Source organism: Fukomys damarensis, unplaced genomic scaffold (genome assembly GCF_012274545.1).
Source record: "Fukomys damarensis isolate Sample0158 unplaced genomic scaffold, DMR_v1.0_HiC HiC_scaffold_33, whole genome shotgun sequence".
Lineage (NCBI taxonomy): Eukaryota > Metazoa > Chordata > Mammalia > Rodentia > Bathyergidae > Fukomys > Fukomys damarensis.
Window position 1 is genome coordinate 30,666,541 of NW_022900945.1, and position 24,622 is coordinate 30,691,162.

Here is a 24,622-nt window from a genome sequence, read left to right on the forward strand (position 1 = left end):
TAACTTGACTTTTTCTCTACTGTCACAAAAGACTGTTCTAACCAAAGTGATTTATATATTATTAACAGATGCAATGGTCAAAGGAAGGATGGAGAAGTGACAAAATAAAACATATACTATGAATAAGTCATAGTGAAGTAATAATCTTCTTTATTTTTTTTTCTTTTTGTACTGGGGAGTGAACTCAGGTCCTTTTGTTGGAAAACAGGTGGCAGAACCACTGAGCTAAATCATCAGCTCATATGATAATAATCTTTAACATGGAATTAGAATATATTATTTTTAGCATTTCTAAGTATCACACTGTTTGGTGTCAGCAGTCACACAATTTCGCTGGGCTGTAGTTTCTTTCTTCCACACAGGGAAGTTATGAAGACCAAAAATGTAATTTCACCAATGTTGTGGCTTCACATATTATGTATATACAAGTTGATAATCATGATTGCCATTTAAAAATTCCTATCATATGCCAATTTCAGTCAAAATGTATTTTATATTATTTTTATTACTCCCACCAACTATAAATGACAGGATACTGCCTGTATTTGACTGGCTTCAAGACTAATAGAATTTTTGTTTTTGTTTGTTTGTTTTTTGGAGCATACAGCTAGAGCACCAAAGCTACCTCTCTTGCTGACACTTCTCACTTGATTTCCAGATCTACTCAGATATAACTGAAGACTTACTGGATGGATACTTCAACTAGGATGTAGCAAGGGATCCCAAACATTAAGTCAGAAAAGAACTCATAATATTCCACTATTTTATTCCTTGGTAAGTCGTCACCACTCTCTACTTAGGTGGTCAAAAGAAGTGTTGAAGACATCCACAATTTAATTCCTTAGCTCTTTGCTGCTCAATCCTTCCGACTCATCCTTTTCTGGCCATCTCTACTTGGACTAAAAGATTTACACATAGATTTCTGCCCTCCACATGGCTTTTGATTTTCTTTTGCCTCAATTATTGCAATACACACAATGTAAAATTTCATAGTCTGGTTTTGCTCTTCTTCAGTCACTTTCCATTTTATTACCAAAATTACTTCTTATGTTAAAAATCTTTTACCTTTCCTATTACATTAAATAATTACTACTCTCATTTTCATACCAAGCAATGCCTCCCAGATCTGGCCCTGTTACCTGTTTGGTCCTAGAAAATGTCTCTGGTATTAAAAGCTTCTACAGCAATATGGCGTTTCTATATATCACGTTTCCTATATCTAGGTCCTAATCATCGCCACTAAAATGTTCCCTGATTTGTCCTTTTCTGAAGCTGTCAGTATATGATAAATAAATTCAAATGCACAGAAGTAAATGAACAAAATGTTTTAGATGTTGTCATATGTTTAGTATATTGTAATAAAAAAGGAATAGCTACCTAAAGGACAAATCAGGAAATATTTACATTTTTCTCCCCTCAAAACTGTAGGCTTGATAACAAAAATATATTAACCACAGAAACAGAACTTGGCCTTTACTGAATGAATGGATGAGTGAATGAAGTTAAATAAGCTTTAACACACAAATTATGAGAGTGAAGACCATTTGTGTTATTGATACCATAAGTGCATGACTCTTGATATTTCAAAAGAAAACTTATAAACACTGGGTTTCTCAATAGCATTTTAAGAACGTAAAAGCACAATTAATATTATAAAAACATTTATTTACATGAATAAAAGTATTAAAAATCATATGTCTATTGCTTCAAAAGTTTTCTAAATATCTGTCTTATTTTTTTCTTCTTAGCAATCCTGTAGTTGGGAAACTTAAAATGTATATGCTTTTCATATAACTTTTTGACTTCATTCTGTTTTCTGGCTCTCCTACAGAAACAAGGATGTGAAAATAACTTCAACATTATATTGCCCTTACAAATTTCACGCTTTCCTTACTCTATCTATCCCCTAAGCTTCCATTTCCCAGAAATATAACTGTAACTTGCAAAAGGCAGGAAGCTGAGAATACAGACACGTACTTGCATGCACACATATGCACACAAAGGGAAAAAGAACACACTCAAATGAGTAGAAAGCAGTGATAGAGAAATATGAGATCTTTACTATCAAAAACTTAACACATTTTAGACTCTACTACGGTAATAGCAAACCTCACAGTTCAGCCAATCACTAGACACTCATTTAGTCTTTTCTAAACTCCATATGTTTTATTATATCCCAGAATTATCCTGCCAGAAATTTTGGTTATATAGCTACCAAAAATACTATTAGAAAGGAAAAAAACAAAAAAACATAGCATTAATTCAACTTGCCCTTGAGTACTCCATTAACCAAATATTTCTGTAATTGATAGCAGAAAAAGAAACACACATACACACAAAACTCCAATAACTTATTACTTTATTGTACCAGAGTGGTGTTCTTTTGTAAAAAAATTTACAAATGTGAAAGGCAATTTGGAACAGAAAAATACATTGCTTCTTAATCACATTACTTCAAAACTAAGTAAAAAAAAACCACAAATCTTTTCACGATTTAGTTTTATGTTTTCTTATTCCATATTCAGATGAATCTGTCTGTAATTCATCAGGAATACTTTTTCTATAGTATAATAAACTTTGATATACAATAAATATGATTTTGTCTTTTACACTGAGATTATCAATATGCTTGTATAAAAAGTTTTTTTGGGGGGAGGTGTTTTTGAGACAGGGTCTCACTATGTAGTTGAGACTGACCTGGAACTCACTATGTAGCTCAGGCTGGTTTCGAACTCACAGTGATCCTCCTGCCTCAGCCTCCCAAGTGCTGGGATTACAGGTGTGCATCACCACGCCCAGCCTTGTATAAAAAGTTTAAAACATGTTCTAAAATATACTGAGTTTTCTTCCCTAAGCAATAGAAATGTGAGAAACTATTCTGTATTCTGGTGGGCTCCTGATTACTTTCTGGCTAAAGTTAATAGGTGCTCAATGTTACAAATCAAAATGAAGAACTGGAATAGAGAATAACAATCTGGAAAAGAAAGATGAGAAAGTCTGTAGATCAAGTCCCAGCCTAGCATCATAGAAGACTATGTCTGTTTGTTACCTCTTTTCTTAAATTATCAAAAACTGATGAGAAAAATAAAGCTAATCATTAATCATAATTGCTAAGAAATACATTTAGAACTGTCAGTTAAGTCATAGAAAATTGATTAATCTCATTTCTCATTTTTTTGCTTCTGTGATTTTAATTTGTGGATATGTTTTGGGCGTTTTATTATAAAATCAAGTATGTACTTATTTATTGGATTTACTTTTAAAAGATTAAATATTACAGCTGAGAAAGGAAAAACACAGCAGCTTTGTTTGAATGGTATTTTAAAAAAACATATAACATATTTATGTAATTAGGATCAAATATATTTTAGACTATATCTTTAAAATAAGCTATTTTTGTAAAAAATCACAACCAAGTTATGAGGAACCTACATGGTTTAATCAAACACTAAAATGTAGGGATCTATTTGACTAAGCTTTTCTTCTTTTTTGGGGGTGGATTTGAGATAGGGTCTCACTATATAGTTGAGACTGACCTGGATCTCACTATGTAGCCCAGGCTGGTCTCAAACTCATAGTGATCCTCCTGCCTCAGCCTCCCGAGTGCTGGGATTACAGGTGTGTGCCACCACGCCCAGCTTGACTAAGCTATTTTAAAGTGCTAGTAAAAAAAAAAAAATGCGTGATAAATGCATTTTCTTCTTCAAAGACAGTTGTCCCATATACAGTAAATTCTATAAAGAGGCAAATATTCTCAAAACAACTTAAGTTTTATTAGACCTAAATAGTTAATTGATTATACAATGCTACTATAATTTATATTTCACATACATTTCTTCTAAAGCGATTTTCCTGTTCTCAAAATTATACAAAAATATAAACATTAAATAATTCTTAAATAATACCTTGATGTATAGCCCACTAACCAAATCTGTCCTCTATTTCTTTTAAGATAAATTCTTCCTGGCATAGCCTCACTCCTCTGTTTACATATACTCTATGGCTGTTTTCACAATACAGTATAAAAATTGATAGCTAAAAAAGAGACCTTATGGCCCAAAAAACCTGAATTATTTGCTATCAGTTCATTTACAGAATTTAGCTGAAAATTCATTTAATGTTATTTTAGAAATCAGAAACTTAAAAGGATACTTAATTTCCTCTCTCTCTCTCTCTCTCTCTCTCTCTCTCTCTCTCTCTCTGTGTGTGTGTGTGTGTGTGTGTGTGTGTGTGTGTGGTACTGGAGATTGAAGCCAGGGCCTCATACATGCTAGGCAAGCATTCTACCACTGTGAGTCACATCCCCAGTCTAAGCTCTGTTTCTTAATATTCCTTGCTGTAATTTTCCCTTTCAAACTAACCTTTCTGCTGAATTTAGCCCTTTCTTTTCATTGCTTTGGTTTATACTTTAATTAAGGTCATCTTCATATCACAGAAAATAAATGTTAATTGTCTTTATGAGTAATATTCTTATTTGTCAATCCATCCTATTCATTAGTTTTATAAACTGCAAAATTAGCAACTGGGAGAATATAAAATGTAAATTAAAAATTATTAAACACTACTTAACACCCATTAGAGTACTATTATAAAAATATAGGAAATAATATGGAGAAATCAGAAGTCTTGGGAATTATTGAGGAAAGAGTTAAAATGGTGCAGCTACTATTGAAAACAGTATGTGGTTGCTCAAAACTAAGCATAGAAATACCAACTGGCTTAGTAATTCAATGCTTAATATATACTCAATAGAAGTAATATAAGCAGGGATATAAAGAGAAATCTATATACCCATGTTCATAGCAGCTTTATTTACAGTATCTAAAAAGTGTGTAATAACTACAATGCCCATATAAATATGTTAATCCAAAACTACTCTATGAAAACTAAAAACAACTTAGGCACATAACTGAGTCATATTTCAAGAAATGCAGCTACTATACACTATATTTATATTCATAAAATTCTTATCTATTAATTGCGTTGAAGTGGGTTTATTATTTTTCTAAATATACTGTAACTTGTTTTTGCAATCTCTAGTTCCTTGCACCTTGCCAAGTATGTTGTAGAGATTTAAGATACATTTTAAAATGTGAGCAGCCAATATGTCATTCTAATATTATATGAATAAGAACACGGGAGAAGCATGTGACTGTGCTATAATCTTCACTTAAAGAATGTTATTTTCTTCCAATAAAATGAAAACTTACCAGAGAGAGATTAAATAGTAGCCCATTTTAACTATGCTGTTCTAGCACAATGAAATATAGACATTAAGGTTCATCAAGCAAAATCACCATTTAAATTTAGGAAGAAAAGTAGGAATACAATAAAAACTTAATGACTCAAGGAAGCAATTTTCTCATTAAAAACAACTTTCTTCCCATAAATTGAAGTATTCATATAATCTTGAACTGATTTACCCCAATATCAATATCTTTTTCACCAAGTTTAATTTAAGAATCAAAAGCTGGATGCACAATTTATCTCATAACGCAAGAAAAATGAATATCTGTTAACTTTGTACTCTGTAAGTTTGTGTGTGGTGGAACTGGGTGTGAACAGAACCTCTGATATGCAATGTCCTTTCTGAGGGCACAACAGGTGGCAATGAGTAGCTAATCAGAGGTTGATAACATGCATCAAGATTCCTTATGTGTTTGAGATGAGAGAGTAAATAAATAAAAACTCTGTCTAGAAAACTTTTTTCTTAAATATCCTCAGTAAATATGCTTGTGTATTTTAAAGAGTTGCATAATGAGTCAATATTTGAATTAACCATATCACAGCATTATTTTCCTATACATTAATTCCTCACATAAGTCATAATATTGCTGACTGATATGAGCTTAACACATTTAGAAAGAGAAATATAACCAAGTTAGGTTCTATTTGGGGAATTGAAAACATGATTGTACTAGATATTCTAGAGATGATCTCGAGAAAAAAAAATAATTTGATATAAATTTCAATTGTAGTGTTACCAAAATAAATGTGCTACATAAAATACTGTGGGTTAATGAAGTCTCTTAAAAGAGACACTCCTGCTCTAGAGCATAAGATTTTAAGCATTTGAAGTCAAAGTTTATATGTTAAAAAAAGTTTATCCTTTCTATCTCCTGTTGATAGTAAAAGATGATCTTGTCTAACCTCCACAAACAAGAATAAGTAATGATTTGTCCTGCCAAGTTTCCTACTTCAGTACTTTTGGAAATATTTTTTTTTTCTAGAAAGAAATACAAAGCACATTTAGAACTATACCTAGTTTTTCTCAGCTTTTCACTAGTGAATTTCACATCACAGTGACAAAATTCCTGAGAAAAACTAACACAAGAACAGGTTTATAGTGGCTAACAGTTGTAGAGATTTCAGTCCATGATAGCTGTGCACCATTGTTTCTGGGCCTGTGTGGAGACAGATTATCACGGTGGGAATAGTGTTGGAGCAAAGCAGCTCACCTCATAACAGATATGATGGAAGAACAGTGGGGAAGGGTTCAGGGACAGAATATATCCCCCAAAGCCTCACTCTCAACCTGTTTCTTCCAGCCAAATATTTTCCGCCCTTGCCAATAGTGCCACTAGTTGGAGACCAAACCTTCAACACAAGGACCTTGGTGGTGCATTCAGTGTCCAAATTATAACAAACTTGCATCCACCACTGGCATTTCCCTATCATTTTCACGCCCCTCTCACTAACTCGTTTCTGTTTTTGTGACATGGTGTTACATTTTAGATCTGAAATGCTCCCCAAAAGCTCATGTTGAAGGTTTGGTCTCCTAATAAAACAATGACCAAAGGAGGAGAATTTGGAGAGGACTGGATCATAAAGGCTATAATAAAGGTCGTTTAATCCATTGATGAATGCATAATTGGGAGGTGATAGAAACTTAGGAGGTAGTATGTAGTTGAAAGGAGTGGGTCATGGAGCCGTGCCCTTGGGACTCTATCTTTCCTCTTCCTTTTCCCTTGCTTCTTGGGTTCTTTCTGTCCGTTTTTGGCTGCTACGAAGTGAAGTGCACCATGATGTACTGTGTTATCACTGGTGCGGAAACAATGAAGCCAACCCATCACGACTGAAACCTCCTAAACTGTGAGGCAAAATAAAGTCTTCTTTCTTCTTGGATGTCTTGGCACAGTGATGGAAGGCAATCACTTAGTGTCTCTGAGACATCGTGAAACTAATAAAACTGAATTTTGTTGAGAGGAGACAGTGTGGATGCTTGGAAAGATTCATGAATGTTCAAAAGTTAAATGATCGGGATGGGGATTTAGCTCAGTGGCACTATGCCTGCCCTGCAAGCGCAAGGTCCTGAGTTCTAGCCCCTGTACAAAAAAAAAGCTAAATGATTGAGCATAGACTCAAATCTTTCCAAGATGATACTGAATTGTTTATCATTTCTATTTTCTTAATTTTGTAAACTTTCAAAATACTGTACTTTGGTAACGTTATTCTATGTGTTGATATGTCCTCAAAATGTGGGAAATAAATATAATATAAATCCCCATTCCTGTATGTGTTTAATATACTGTATATTAGTTAGCAGGAGAGGGATACATGGAAGCAACCAATGCTAACAAAGAGACACCATATTCATTCCTATATATGGAATATAACATATTTCATTATATACGAATGCAAAACACATATTCATTTCAGTGGAATCTGTACAAGAGTATCATGAAGGAAGTATTTGAGATGATTTTTTTTCCTTTTAAAGTTAATCTTATTGGTACATTTTAGGTATACAATATAATGACATTCATCATTGGAAATTTGCACCTTTACATAATCCATCTTGGTTCTTATTTTTTCTCCACTCCCCTACCCTCACTTCAACCACTCCATTACATTATTTAAAATAATTTGGAGATATAAGTAAATACTTTTTTTCCTCATTGAGTTTATTGGTACATTTTAGGTATACAGTACAGTTACATTCATTATTGGGATCTTGTACCTTTACATGACAGGTCTTGGTTCTCATTTCTTCCCCTTGTCCCTGCCCTCCCTTCGGATCCTAATGACATAACTGACAATTTGAAACAGAAAGAAAGGGGCTAAAGGTGTAGGGAAAGTGGGATGGGTAGGGGAAAGGTAATAAGGGAAAGAAAAAAATATGAGAAAATGAAAAAATGGAAATGAAGTGTTTGTAAACAGGGAGGGGAGGAGAGGTGAATTTTTAAGAAGTTTTGATTTTAGCCTACAAAATATCTTCCCAGAAAAGGTAAGACTACAGACATAGTGATGAAAAATTAACTTTTGAAAAAATGTGTAGATATTAAATGATGGTCTTACCAAAAAGTTTTAAACCTAGGGTTAAAGGGTTAATTCAACCTGTTTAAAGAAGTTTTAAGACAATTTGACTTATTCTAAATGCAGTGAATGCCCAAAAGAAATATCTGAGGTATTTATTACACTGTCATATGACTACACGCAGCACAACTGTTTTGGGAGAAGAAAGATAACATTCATAGGAACAAGGATTACTCTTATTGGCATGATTATCACTGTCTCCTATAATCAACTATAATCAGTATGGGCCTGGCAAGTTTGGAAGGAGAAAAAGATTTAGAGGTCTTTCAAATTGATTTACCTGTATATTTCATGATATAGGCTCAAATAACTCCCACCCACTGCCACAGTGCTTTTAAAAAGACATTTCCTCGGAGTTTATCTTTATTTTCTCTTCTACATCTCTAAAGGTACCAGCCCCGACTACCTCCTTCTATGATTAATGTGTACTTTCTATAGATATATGTAAATACTATCAAAGAATAATTGCCCTACATCTATTTTATCTCTTTCTGGGGATTTGCATGAATTCATTAGGAGATGATTTAATGAACTCTCAGCTGGAATTCTACTTCCCTCATTTCTGAATTCTTGGAAGCCATCACAGAATTATATCCTGGTACTTACAAGTGACACTAGATTAAACATTACAATTTTTTAAAAAGTGGATTTTCAAAATATCCATAGCTTTTTATTTTTCTTACAATGAAGGCAAGCTTATTATTTTAAAATAATCTATTCATAAATGTGGATGTTGACCAAACAATTTCATTTTTTAACTGGGGACAGAAGAGGTGGCCTAAAAATTTTATTGCATTTTCTTCTAAATAAATAGGAACCATCCATGACTATGTACAATTCAGATAGGACTGATTAAGACACTAATTAAGAATAACTTTTATAGAGAGGAATTCTGGCTCTAAGAAGGCACAAGAGATTTAACTAAAGGCCATACTGTAGCAAACTTAATACCACAATCTCTCAATGGATTTTCTTAATTGTAATTATCTCTTCTTCAGCTGCTATGATATTTGGGAATTTTTACATTTTAAACTATTATTTTATGATGGTAACTAAAAAAAAAACAGTTGGTGGTAGCGATGGGAAAAGTGAGGTTAAATATAAAGATTAATTATAATCAGAGTATAAAATCACAATGTTCAAAAATCTTAAGTGGGATGTTTGAATGTAGGCAGGTGTCACCTGGTAACATGTAGGCTTTCAGTCATTGTGTCTGTAACAGCCTTTTATGTTGAAGTATGAAAGTTGGCATTTGTTAAAATTCTCCTACCCTCACTGTAATATTCATTTTTCATGTTTAGTAGCCATTCTTGTTTTGCTTTTCTTAGCCATAAAAATGCTAGTAATATCTACTTCCAGGGATATTTTAAGAGTTAATAAGAGAAATTATATTAAGAATTTCACTGGGAATAATATTAGCTATCACTGGGAATGATATATCCTACCAATACTAACATGATCAATACCACTGCCCCTACTTGCTTATTTCATTAATACTCTAATACCAATCTTATAATAATGTAAAGTATATCTACCCTGGGTTTGGTCAATGTTACAGTACTCAAAAATTTCCAAAATTCTAAATTTCCCATAAATTTATTTCAGTAAATTGTCAAAACAAGTTCATTAAATCATAATTAAAACAATACTTATTAAGGTCCCACTATATACCAGGGACTTTACTGGGCCACCAAATATCTATCAATGAACAAAGCAGACAGCTTTCAAACTTTAAGGAGCTTAACTTCAAATAGTACAAACAGGCAACTAACTAGTCAACAAAAATAAAGGGAAATAAGTACTATGAGCAAAGTGCAAAGTCTGGTATGAATACCCAGAAAAGGAAAAATATAAAAGTATAAGGATGGAGTAAGAAGAGTCTGCATTTATCCAGGAGAAAGAGTGAAAGTAGAAAGTAGGTCATTCTAAGTAAAAAGAAATCAATTATCACGTGGAAAAAAAACCCCAGAACATCTTAAGCTAAGAATTTTAATATAAAAGCAAAGATGAGTCTAAGTTTATGCCCCCAAATTAAGCTAAGATAAAATAACTGTAGACAGGAGACATAGCATGTGGTTAAATTTTCAGGACTCTGGAAAGCCTACTTTTATATTTTATTTTATAGCATCTTCTATTTTTTCTTTCTTCCTTCCTTCCTTCCTTCCTTCTTTCCTTTCTTTCTTTCTTTCTTTCTTTCTTTCTTTCTTTCTTTCTTTCTTTCTTTCTTTCTTTCTTTCTTTCTTTCTTTCATTCTTTCTTTCTTTCTTTCTTTCTTTCTTTCTTTCTTTCTTTCTTTCTTTCTTTCTTTCTTTCTTTTCTTTCTTTTTTTCCCCCATGGTGGTGCTAGGAATTGAACCTCTGACCTGGAGCCGAACTTGTGCTCTACCAGAGAGCTGCATTCCCAGCCCTGAAGTCTATTGTTCATTCAGAAGACAATAGGAAGCAATAGAAAATGGCATGATAACATCTGATTTTAGAAAATTCAGTATTTCTGTTATGTGGATAATGGTGGCCAAAGGGACTGATTAAGGGGCTACAACAGTAGTTAGATAACATTAGGAAAGGGAGGTATTGGTAACAAAAAGTGAATTGAAAGGAAATCTTTTGGGGGCTGGGGATTTAGCTCAGTGGTTCCACCACCTGCCCCACAAGATCAAGGACCCAAGTTTGATCTCCAGTACCAAAAAAAAAAAAAAAAAAAAAAAAAAAAAAAAAAAAAAAAAAAAAAAAAAGATCTTTGGATAGACACAAACAAAGGTGCTGTAATAATGACTGTTCATTCATCTGTACAATACCTGAATGCAGTTCTACTACAGTGCCACTATAACTATCATAAAATATTTCACTGTGGTTTCTTCCTTAGCCATTTCTCTTTCATATACATTTTGAAATGTATGTGAGAACTAAGAAAATGTTTATCAGAAAAATATGTAAGTTTTACCAGTTATCGGTGAGAATTTTCATAAATGTTCTTCTCATCACAGACTGGCTTAACTTGTTTTCAGCACTACTATGTTTTGCGAGAATATGAGTGGAAAATAAGATGGATAATCAAAACAAGGAAATCAAAGACTACTGATCCTTTTCCTCAGTCATCTAGGACAATGCATTTTAAACTTCATTTAGAAGAATCACCCAAAGAGATTAAAACAACTATACTTAGTTCTTTAGTTATACTTAGTTAATAGCCCTACCTTTCTCTTCACTTCACTCTCCGTATTGTATGATATGACTGAACAGCTCCTTGGGGGAAATATTGAAAAAATGGTGATTAGTACTACAGGGGCCTTATAACGGATAGTTGTGAATATCAAACTCTGACTAGTAAGCCAAATTTTAAAAAATTTATGTATAATGCAGCATGTATGTGGAAGCACATACATCAAATCAAATACAACTGAAAAGATTTTCTTTTACAAATTATCTTACCTCATCCACTATACTTTGGTATTTTCTACTCTGTTAGATGTTTTCTTCAGCCAAGGAAATTTGCACACAATGCTTTAAAATTCCACTATTCTCACTATTTTGTCCTAGATAATAGCTTTCATTTTAAAATTTTTAAAGGTACATGAACAAGTAATGAGCTTATTACTACACTAAATTAAGAAAAGACACAATTATTCTAATCTATTATATTGATTTTTAATACTATCCAAAGAGAGCCATCCAATATTTTGAGAAATCTTTATATGAGTGTTCTAAATCAATTTTAAACACTGACAGTAATACATCATACTGGTGCTTTTACTTTAGTAAAAAATATCAAAATTTTAGATACTTTTAAAAATATCTTCTTAAAAAGACATTCAAGTCTAATGTTGAAAGAAAAACATAGCCTACATCTCATTTAGAAAAAAAAAAACTAAACATCTCATTAGTAAAGATATACAACTCTTCAAGAATCACAATAAGCTGGGCATGCGGCACATGCCTGTAATCCCAGCACTCGGGAGGCTGAGGCAGGAGGATTGCTGTGAGTTCAAGACCAGCCTGAGCTACATAGTGAGTTCCAGGTCTGTCTCAACTACATAGTGAGACCCTGTCTCAAAAAAACAAAACAAAACAAAAAAAGAATCACAACAATACACATTCTGGGAGATAAATTCCCTAGTGCACTTGGCTCGCAATAGTTAGGGAAAAAGATCTAAATGTGAATTTCCCCCACCAATATCATGAACAATATTTAAAATGATAAAACATAAGAGCATATTTCCATGAAGACAATGTATGAGACCCTGTCAAAAAAACAAAACAAAACAAAAAAAGAATCACAACAATACACATTCTGGGAGATAAATTCCCTAGTGCACTTGGCTCGCAATAGTTAGGGAAAAAGATCTAAATGTGAATTTCCCCCACCAATATCATGAACAATATTTAAAATGATAAAACATAAGAGCATATTTCCATGAAGACAATGTGTTTCTTGAACTATCCACACTGAGTCATATAAAATAAAAAGTATATTATTTACAAAAACAGGGTAAGTGTTGTTACAAATACAGGAGATCTGTAAGTATGATATTTTCAACTGCAGGAAGAAAATGTATCTCCATTTTCACTAAGCTGTCCATACAGCTAACATGGAAGCACTACGTCTTATGAGTAGTTCCTTTGCTAAGTGCTTCACTGGTCTCACATGTTAAATGCCACTGTTCCTGTAACAGGGAATTTTATGTGACTCCCTTTTTCTGTATTTATTCTCCTTCTCTATAATAGAAGGAGTTAACAGCTATATCTCCTAGCATCTTGCACTGCAATGTATGTTATACGGTCATGTTGTAGACAATGAGATAAAAGCAGAAGCAACATGTATATTTTCCGCATCATAATTTATAGAGAAAAGGAGCTGCCTCCTCTTTCTCACTTCTCTAAGCAGGAATGTATAGACCACCCACGGACCACGGATATAAGCCAGATACCAAAGTTGGCTCACACTGTAACAGGGCACAGAACTAAACGCAATAATGTGTATAGTTTCAGCCTAACCCTCAGTGAATGTAAACATTATATGCCATAGCTTGAGCTAAGATTCATAATATCACCAAGAAAGAAAATCAGAAGAGAGGAATTCGAGGAGAGAGGAAGGACAGAGAGAAGAAAGAGGGTTAAAAAGAAACAGCTGTATTATGTACATGTGCACTCTGCCCAACATGACTGAAGACTGCGTGCACTGCAAACATGCATTCATAAAATTTTTTAAAAGTTAAAAAAGAAGGTAAACCTATATCATAAATAATTCAAAATTTCTATTCTATCATTTACTCCTCAAAACAGTGAAAAAGGGTAGATAAAATGTGAGTGAAGTTTAATTAGGATATCGTAGCAAGGTTAATGAACAAAAGCATGTAACGTTCTGAGACTAACAGTTATATGGTAATAGAAAGGTCATAAATTCCCAAATCGACAATCAAGAATGTCAAATAAACATTCCTAGACGATAGGGATACTTGAATTCTACAAACGGAAGCTTTCTTTCTGACAGGATGAAACTTTCTTCTATATATTTCATACAAAATACTGAAATAAAACATAAATGCATTCCTCACATCACTACACCAAAATGTCAAAACATTCAGTTCTCAGCATGAAAATGCACAACAACATAAATATGAAAGGAGTCTACATTTCCCACATTGTATGCACACAGTGCAGAATCAAATGGAAACCACTGTAATAAAATGGGCATAGAATTTTCAAAGACTAATGTAAAGGAGTTCAATAGAATGAGATAAAATTCTCAAAGGTTATTCTTTCAGATAAATGTCATTTCTTACAATTAGAATCACTCAGTTATAAACCATTTAATTTCTCCAAATTTTTGTGATAGTTTTCTTCTTATGCAGTTAATTTGGTGTGATTTAAATACATTCATTATTGATTTGGTCCAGTTTCTTCAGTTCGGACATATTTTGTAGACATGGATCATAGAGATACATGTAGTAGTACTAGTCAATGCTACTCTAGTGGTGGAAAGATATCTTTTATGTATAACTGCTATAGGAAAGGTCAGTAATCAATCTTAAATAGTTAATACTCCAGACTTAATGTCTGGCTAATTGTTTCATTTTCTTTAATATATGCTTGTTGGAAGTAACAGGAACGTTTAAAGTGAATACTGTTGGTATTCACATAATGGATTTTTGCTGTGTTTCTTTACATTTAATTCTCAGTACAAAGGAAATAGTGAAAAGTAAGACTAAAGTTTGGTATAGAACTTCTAAAGATGAAATCTAGGTACAACATCAGAACATTTTCTTATTCTTCATATATACAATGATCACTGAACTTAAATGAAAATACTGTAGCAAATATTCATGCAATGGCAATCACAACATTCTGAAAGGAATGATGTTCAATACAAAATTTAGGAGCCAGTATAAATTTCTATCTTTATTTTTTTCTTTCATGGTACTGGTAATTGAATCTAATGCCTACACACTAAGCTACATTACCAGATGTTTTTATTTTTATTTTGAGACATTGTCTCACTAAGTCAGTAAATTATCCAAGCTGAGCTCGAACTTATAAACCTCCTAACTCAACCTCCCAGACTTGCTGGTATTAGAGACTTGCACCACTACACCTAGACTTCTTTCTAAGTTTTCATCTGACAGAGCCTCCCTTAGAATTGGTACCAATTATCTAATGTTATTGTATGTGGTATTTTGGTAACAAATATTTAATTGACAAAGAAGTACTAGTGATGAAATAATTCTAGATATGCAAAGAAAGAGGACAGCCCCAACAGAAGTGTTCTCCAATGTGTCATCATATAAAAAGATGGGGAAGATTTTTATCTCTATGTATATTTATCCTTTAGCTACTCATGTGCACCAAGTGTGAACTGCAGAAGAGAAAAGCTGATAGACAAGGATGAACTTGTACTGAGTTTCAGTTTTTTACATTCCATTGTCCAGGGTACAATCATTTGAGAAAATAAGTACAAAGTTTATAAGACAAAGTTTAAATTATATTGGCTATTTTCTCTATTGGCCCAGTAAATAATTAGTAGAAGAAAAAGAGGTTAGAAAACACAACATATGTGGGATATTTAAGTAAAATACACAAACCTTGTAGACATATACATGGCTATATATGTCCCTGAGACTTTCAGAAAAATAAAAAAAAAATAGAAAAAGAGCTAACTCTGATGTGCATTATCAAATTTAATAATTGTGTTATCATAAAACGAAATAATCTAGACAGATTCTGAGCTTCCACAGCATGATATGAATACAATGTACTTCCCAGAGATGGCCCCCTATGACAGTGGTGTGCTGGGAGAATGAAAAGATAAAAGCCTGCCTTGCTGAAGTGATGCCACCCAAATGGCTATATAAGTAAAATTTAGTTATTTGGCAAGTCATTACTGTTTGTATTTACCTGAACAAATAAATAAAACTCCCATTATTAAAAAATATATATGTAGAACCAGAAGAGACCCAGAATAGCAAAAGCAACACTGGGCAACAGGAGTAAAGCAGGAGGCATCACAGTCCACATCTGTGACTATGTTACATAGGTACAGTGATTAAAACAGCAGGACAGTGGAATAGAAAATGTGGCATGAGGGTCAGCTGAATAGAACAGAGGATTCAAAAACAAACGCAAGCATATTTAATTACTTTATCTTTAACAAAGCAGCCAAAACTATACACCAGAGAAAAGACAATCTCTTTAATAAATGATGCCGGGAAAACTGGCTAACAACACGCAGAAGATTGAATCTAGATTGAATCTAGATCCGTATCTCCTATGATAAGCTAAAATCAAAATAGATTAAAGAAGTAAAATGTTAATATAGAAAATACTTAATTTGCTGGAAGATAAAGTAGGTAAAACTTTTGAAGACATAGGTGTAGGCAAGGATTTTCTGAACTCAACCACACACTCAAACGGGAAAAAGTACCAAGATTCAACAAATGGAATTATATCAAATTAGAAAGCTTGTGCATGGCAAAAGTATCAAGCAACAGAATGAAAATACAACATTCAAAATGGGAAAATAATTGCCAGCTATTCTCCACGGAAAGCACTAATCCCTAGACTTAAGGAACTCAAAAAAATTTGACCCCCCAAAAAGACCCCATCAGAAAATGGGCAAGTGAAATGAATAGACACTTCACAAAACAAGAACAAATGGCCAGTAAGTACGTGGAGAAATGTTCAACATCTCTGGCCATTAAAGAAATGCAAATTAAAACAACATAGAGATTTCAGTCTACCCCCGCAAAATGCCTGTTATCAAGAAGTCAAATAATAACAAATGCTGACAAGGCTGAGAAGCAAAAGGAACCATTCTACATATGTGGTAGGAATGTAAGTAAGCTGGTGCAACCAGCTGGTGTCAATCAGTATGGAGTTTCCAGAAAAAAATAAAAGTAGCATTTCCATTTGACTCAGCTATTCCCCTACTAGGTATCTTCCTGAAAGAGTTAAAGACATCAGTGACACATGCATACCCATATTTATAGCAGCACAATTTATAATTGCCAAATCTTGAAAGCAGGCTACACATCCATCAACTGATAAAAAGATATGAAAAGGTGCTACTTACATACAATGGAGCACCACTCTGCCATAAAAAGGATAAATTTTAGTCATTTTTAGGAAATTCGATGCACCTTCGTACAAGAATGTTAAGTGGGATAAATCAGGCACACAAGGTTAAATATTGCATGGTTTGTCTTATATGAGTTGCTGGAAATATAAATAGAGAGCAAAATAAAAAAATAATAGGAAAGAAAAACCTTTCTCAAATGGAATGGGAGCAAGAAATAGAAAGACGGGCAAGGGGAAAGGGAAGGGAAGGGAAGGGAAAATGTAATTAATGTGTATTATACCTGTACCAACTCCTTACAAAACATTCCATTCAGCAAATGTGTACTAATAAAAATACAGATTAAAAACTCTGAAGGTAACAATTCTGGGGAGATTTTGTCAAATATTAAAAATATATCATAAACAAACATATTTGGAAGTAAGCCACTCACCTATTCCAATAAAAGCAGCTTTGTAACCATCTTCTTTCAAAGTACTAAGAGTCATTTCATTCACTGAAAGGCTTTTACCACAATTTATCTAAAAAAAACAACATCAAACAGGTTGAACAGTAATATTTTGGCATAGAAACCGTAACACTTGACATCAAAATAAATTTAGTCAAAAAAGTCTACCTATAAAAGTCCATACAGAATATGTGGACCTTCTCATCTTTTAGCATACAAGCTTATATAACAACAAGGTACATATAAATAGAATACTAACATGTTTTATATTAGGAGTAAATACAGAAAAAAGACAGAAGAAAATTAAAATCAAGTCACTAAACTTTTGTAGCTCACTAAAAATGTTCAAAGCGCTATGTGAAGCATTTGAAACAATGAAATGACAAATCATTGCCAGACACAGTCCTTGCCTCTATGTAGTTAAGAAGGGACAGAATATCTATACACCATAACTGTAACATAAAACAGTGTGATTGACATGTGTAAATGGAAGTTCAAAGAATGGAGAGATTAATTTTAGTCAAGATCCTAGTCTCCAATAGCATAATTGAAAATGTTATAACTGTCAGTTGAAGTAATGCCTATGTTAAATCTTTAGTGTATGCAGTAAGAGTTATTATAGCTCTCATAGGTGGGAAGGCTACATGAAAACATCTTGAGGTTTTGAGAGAGTAAAAGAAACAATATACACTATCCATAGTGCAGGTGAGATGGGGAAAGTAGGCAATGGTCCCTATCAAATCACTGTTTAATTCACCAGTTTGGCCCTTGCTAGGATCTGAGAGTTTCTATAGAGGGTTTGGAAACTACTTAAAGAGTAACCTGAAATTGCATTTTCTGGGACAGATATGGCACTATTGCTAAGGCAGACTTAAAAACGCCAAGGGGATACTACATGTAGCCACAGATTTAGTAAATGCATACTTTTACTATTGCAATTAGAAAATGAATCAAAAGCAGTTCTTGCTCAGGGAAGAACAAGAAGCATATTCATTGATAGTTTGCCTAGGGGCTATGTCAGCTTCAGAAATGACACATACAGTCTAAAGGAATCTGGACTTTCCATAGAACTTCAATGTGACCCATTATATTTACGATGTCAAGCAGATTAGTCAGGATGGGCAAGAAGAAATGAGCATCGTAGGGATTTGAAGACACATGAACCCGACAATTAGTGACTATCTGGCATGTGAAATTTAGAGAACCAGTTATAAAATATGAGCTAATTATCCTCTCTCAAGTAAATATATGCATTTTGCATTCCCCACCACAAAAAAAGTACAATGCCCGGTAAGTTATTTGAGTTTTGAAGGTATATGTTCCTAAATGATATTGTCTAATTAGAGTTATATAGGACAAAAGCTTTTACCAGTGAGCCACTGACTGCAGTCAGCATTTGTATTTACTCAGGACAGAACTTCATGTATTGCATCACTGACTTTTTGAATCCTCACAACTCCAGGATGGCACAAAAGACCTAGACAGTATCTTGCCTCTGAGAGGCTGGCAATTTAGTGTTTCTGGAGCAGAAAGTACAAACCAAGTGATGGATAGAGAAGTGTGGGAGAAGAGACTAAATCACAGAAGACTATTTTTTGTCTTACTAAAATAACTAATTCTATTTTTATATTACCAGAAAGACTAAGTGATGGAAGTTTATAATAAAGGTGAGATTAATAACTAATATTCAGAAGTCTGATCACATCAAATGGCATTGGTAAACTGAAACATTAATTAAATTTGCAGAAGATAATAGTGAATATTACTATTACATTTAATAGAATTAGATCCCTTTAAAGTTTCAAATGATGAGGTGTTAAATTTTAAATTCTTTTAATTTTTAATGAACTTTTACTTTATTAAAAAGAAAGATGGATAATTCTCTAACTTATTTTAATAATCTTAATACAATTCTATATATGTAAATATATATAAAAGAAAATAACAGGTCAAAATATTCTAAATGAAATATTAGCAAATTGAGTAAGAATGAAATTTTCAAAGCAGAGTAGTCATTTACTACCTTAGCAATACATTTCAAAACAGACCTTTCATCCTTTCTGAAATGATGTGTGTGTGTGTGTGTGTGTGTGTGTGTGTAATAGAAGTTTAGTTTAATACTGTAATGGTGTTTTGTGAATTCTCAATTGGAGACAAAGACATCCTAATCTTTCTACCATATTAGAATGAATAACTGTAAGTATGTAGGAAAGATGTAGACATTTTGTATTTCTACAGTTAATTTCATCTTAGGAAACTGGGGAAGACAAAATGGAGATTTTTTCCTTTTGTGTATAGATGTATAGAAATTATCATGACATTTTGTGTCAATCTTCTAAAACTGAGAGTAAGAAGAAAGACTTCATTTAATTGTGTAGAGAACTTGAGGAAGACATGGATGATACTTATGATTTTGCAGCAGTTCCTAGTGGAAATGAGCACAGAGCAATAACAGTACTCACTGGAATGTCAGGCTCTGGACTCCTCTGTTACTGAAAATCTATTCAAAATTCTCTTTCCTAAAAGTCTTAAGACTGAATGCTTTCCATAGAATAAATCCAACATTCTCAGAAAGAACTGAATGAAAGTATAAGCTTGACAAAAGTATAAGCCTGGATTACATTCTGATTGAGAAATTTAACTGAGATGTGTAAAATTTAACTGATCTTAATATTATAAGACAATTACTGAAACCAAAAACATTCCAGTATTTAACTGATCTTAATATTATAAGACAATTACTGAAGGCAAAAACATTCCTGTAGCTGATATTTTATAAAATCTCAAGATTATTTTTCAAATGGATCTAACACTACAAAAAAAAATCACATGGTGGACATTTTGTATTTTTATTCCTTCAACTCTGTACTTTTATATATATAAACATACACTCAAATCCAAAGCCAAAAGCTCCACATAATAAAAACTTTGGAGTTTGATTGAAAAACGTATTTTTATATTCATAATATATATTCACATCTGTAATAACATATATTATGCAGGATAAAGATTTATATTTGGAGCAGAACATTTACTTCAAATTAAATATGTGATATCCATTATTTTTTTACATAGATTTTTTTGTTTATTTGTTTGTTTTGTACTGGGTATCGAACTCAGGGCCTTGAACTTTCGAGGCAGGTGGCAGCATCACTGAGCTAAATCCTTGGCCCTCCATTATTCTTTTAAATGTAACAATAAACATGTTCTTTATGTTTTCTGATAGAAAATTTGGTTGAAGAGGCCAAATATTTCCAGAACCACCAAGGTAGAAAATAAAATAGGATTTTTAAAATATTTATCTTTCTTAGGTAAAATTATTTTATTAGCTATTAATGAATAGTTGTCTCCTTCTAGTCAAGTTGTAAATTAATTTTATGTTTTCCAATGTTACACATAATAATGGGAGTTGCTTCAAATAACCATAGTGAAAAATATAATGATGTAGAGAACCTATCAAGAAAAGGATTTGCTTATATTAGATCTTTTGCATTAGATTTTGAGCAGAAAATGTATGACATTTACAAATTAAATTAATGCAAATAGACTTTCACCAAATATTTTGGAAAATGGTAATACACATATTTTAAACACGTATAGAAAAATGTAAGAACTATTCTTTGTAAAGTAAATATACTATAGGGGCTGGGGATTTGGCTCAGTGGTTTCACCACCTGCCTCGCAAGCACAAGGGCCTGAGAAAATCCAGCTACCAAAATAAATGAATAAATAAATAAATACACTATAAAAACTATAAAACAAAATATTCTTGCCCATCTAAATTCTGCATTGCATAACAAACAAAAACTATTCTAATCATTAGTGACACTATCTCATACAAATATCAGAGAGATTGTACTAACTTTTATCTTGAGTTAAAAATAATTCACATAATGGACCTAGGATATAGCTAAGTGGTGCCACACCTGTCTCACAAGCACAGGGTCCTGAGTTCAAAACTAGGTACCACAGAAAATAATAATAAACAAATAAATCAAAAAATATAACAATAACAGGGAAAATAATTAACAGGGATATAATATATATAATATATATATTATATATGCTATATATAATATATGTATATATGTATGTGTGTGTGTGTGTATATATATATATATGACTTTTTACCATATAATAAAGAGATATACAAATGTGAGAAGGTATTTCTCCTAAAGAATCAATACCTTTGGAGCTATTCACTTTCTTTTTTTTTTCTTTTTATTGAGTTTATTGGTACAATCTAGGTATACAATACAGTTACAGTCATTACCTTGTACAGTCATTACATCTTGTACCTTTACTTGGCAGGTCTTGGTTCTCATGTTTTCCCCTTGTGCCTGTCCTCCCTTCACCCCCCTCTCCCCATTTACAAACACTTTATTTCTATTTTTTCATTTTCTCATATTTTTCCCCTGTTCCCTTTCCCCTACCCTTCCCACTTTCCCTACACCTTTATCCCTTTTCTTCCTATTTCACACTATTAATTATCCCATTAGGATCTTGTGTACAATTATAGATTTTCACACCAGAGAGACTATTCAGTATTTCGAATACTACCTACTTATCCAGAGAAGCTTTCTACCATGTCTGTTTCTCTCTCCTTCTCTCTCTTTCTCTCTCTTCTCCTTTTCCACAGCTTCAAATTGTGTTCTTTAAAAATATTTAATTTATCAATGTATTTAATGTGAAATAAATTAAGAGTATTACTTGGTAACTTAAAACCTGTATATTCTACTAAGTGAAAAAGGAAAAATATTAATTCTAAAAATAGTGTTATTGTTAAAGAAGAAAATGAAAATATTGTCTCACAAAATTGTAATTACTCAAGAAAAATAACAGAACTAAAATAACAAAACACCCGGGTGCTGACAAAGTAGTAATCACAAATTAATAACCTTAAATTATAAAAAAGAAAATTAGGTAAGTATGCACTTCAAGAGGGTAAAAACTAAGAACAGCAGGGGAAAAATTAATAAATAGTTCTGTTGCAATGAATATTACAACAGAACTTTGACAAGTGATTCTTTTAAGAAGTATGTTAACCAGAGAAATTACTACCTGAATTAAAAAAAAAGAAAATACAATGTAAGTTTAAATATGAAAAAGTGAATATAGTCACAAGTAAAGTTGGACTGTATCTATTGTATAGTGAAATAACAAGTTTAAATCTATAAAATAAATGCAAATGTCCCAGTGTAATAGAAGATAGATTGGTACATTGGCAAAACTGACATGAGAATAAAAAAGAATTAAAATACGAACAACCCTAGGAGATACATTTTTAAATACTTAAAATTCTACCTCATAAAAAGGCTTTGTGGATAGAAACATATAACTTACTAAAAAACTAACTTACTAAAAAGTCTCAAGACCAGTCACACAAGCTTAAATATCACATCACATCTCTCATGTGAGCAAGCCAAAGCACACACAATGAGAATAATAAAGGACAGATAGAAGGGGACAGTAGGATAGATCTGCAATAGGGAAGTGACCCAAGGGGAAAAGTGTGAGGGATGAGGAGGAGGGAAGGGTAAACAAGTAGAATAAAGATATGCCATGTACAGGAACCTAATAACCTCAATTACTGTAAGTATTATATGACATAATATGAAGTAAGATTAATAATATCCACAAGAATGAAAACTGGGCTAGGGGAATTAGAGGAGGCTTCAGAGAAAAGGGAGAGAAGTGGAAGGAGATTAAAAATAGAAACAAGCTGGGGTGTGTACATGTAATCACTCCCTAAGAGGACTCTAAACTGCATGAGTTACAAACATGTAATAAATAATAAAACAAAACAAAAACTAAGAAACAAAAAGAAAAAGTAAAAATATGATTATGTTATAACATTTGTATGACAGATTGTTAAACTATTATAGCTAAAAGCCTGAAGTTTAAAACAAGAATGGTTTCTAGAGTGTTCTAGTCTTTGGCACACAGCTTGTCAAAAATAAAATCATTCCTTAAATATATGAAACAAACCTATTAGAAAGGAAAAGTAGAATAAGAAAGATAATGTTACACCATAAAAGCCACAGAGAGTTTTTGTGTGTTGGATGGAGCACGAGAGTCACTAGGAAACCAGAGAAAATATCATTTTATTGTCAGGAAATTATTTTTTGACTCTGAAGAATATAATGTTAGTTGAGAGGGACAAACAGAATGTAGACTATAAGGAGAATCTGAGTGATGAGACAAAGAGGAAACAAGTATAGACCCCTTTAAAAATGGAGTCTCTTAAAGGCTAAAGTCACAGGTCATAAAAGCTTCAAGGCTATCTTATGAATGGATGTAAGTCTCTAAAGTAAAAAAAACAATATTATTACTCTCTTCACAGTTGAATTCATTGTTTACAAAGCAAGTGAATTAATTTATCCCCTTTACATCCTAAAACAAACTCAGAGGCGTCTCTTTGGAGATTTGTTTTCTCAATAATATAAGAAATTATAGGGTTTAGTTTTTTGGGGGAGGGTACCAGGGATCGAACTCAGGCCCTTGTGCTCGTGAGGCAGGCACCGGAACCACTGAGATAAATCCCCAGCCCTAAATTCATAGATATTAAAATCCAGTGTACAAAGTGGTGACAAATTCCTTCCACAATTTTCCAAGGTAATCTGTGTTATCAGATTCCTATGTCATCAGAGATATCCCACACAGATGTAAACAAATATATTTTACCCAAATGGTAGTAGCATACATTTTAAAAGTGTTGATAAAGTCTAAAGATATCAACTGGTTCACTAACTCTAACTATAAAATTAGAAAGTGCATGACTGTAGCTAAATGTATATTTCCCCCACTCCATATACTGTATACTATGAAATCTTTAGTTTACAAATACAAGTAATACATAAATTCGAATTTGTGCAATATATCTGGCCCTGTGAAATAGAATGCAATTTTGCAGTTATTTATAAGAAATTTTAAAGTGCCATCATTTCTGACTTGTCTAACTGATATGAATACCAAGTACTTTAGTTTGAAGTTTTGATAAATCATCCTTTCCTCATTTAATGAGAATCATGTAAGGACTTAAAGTCAAAATGGAATACATTTAAAGAACTTTCAAGAATAAATTTTATACCTAATCACCTCTAAATTATGTATTTTGAACACTGTCATTCAGAAATTATTTTTTCTCTCTATTTTTAATTTTTATTAGTGCATGCTTGCAATACATGATGATTACTTCCCTCTCAGGGTGTTAGTACATGCACATGACACATCTTTAATTTTTCTTTATACACACACACACACACACACACACACACACATAATATATATAT

At 32.6% G+C, this 24,622-nt stretch overlaps 1 protein-coding gene across 1 annotated transcript in view; it reads right to left on the reverse strand.

Annotated features, from left to right (window-relative positions):
• Dpyd (dihydropyrimidine dehydrogenase) overlaps positions 1 to 24,622 on the reverse strand; it is an 826,486-nt gene that overhangs the window by 575,014 nt on the left and 226,850 nt on the right. The window contains exon 9 of the mRNA XM_010639922.3: positions 17,316 to 17,403. Coding sequence (XP_010638224.1) covers positions 17,316 to 17,403 — 88 coding nt within the window. The remainder of the gene's footprint in view (positions 1 to 17,315; positions 17,404 to 24,622) is intronic.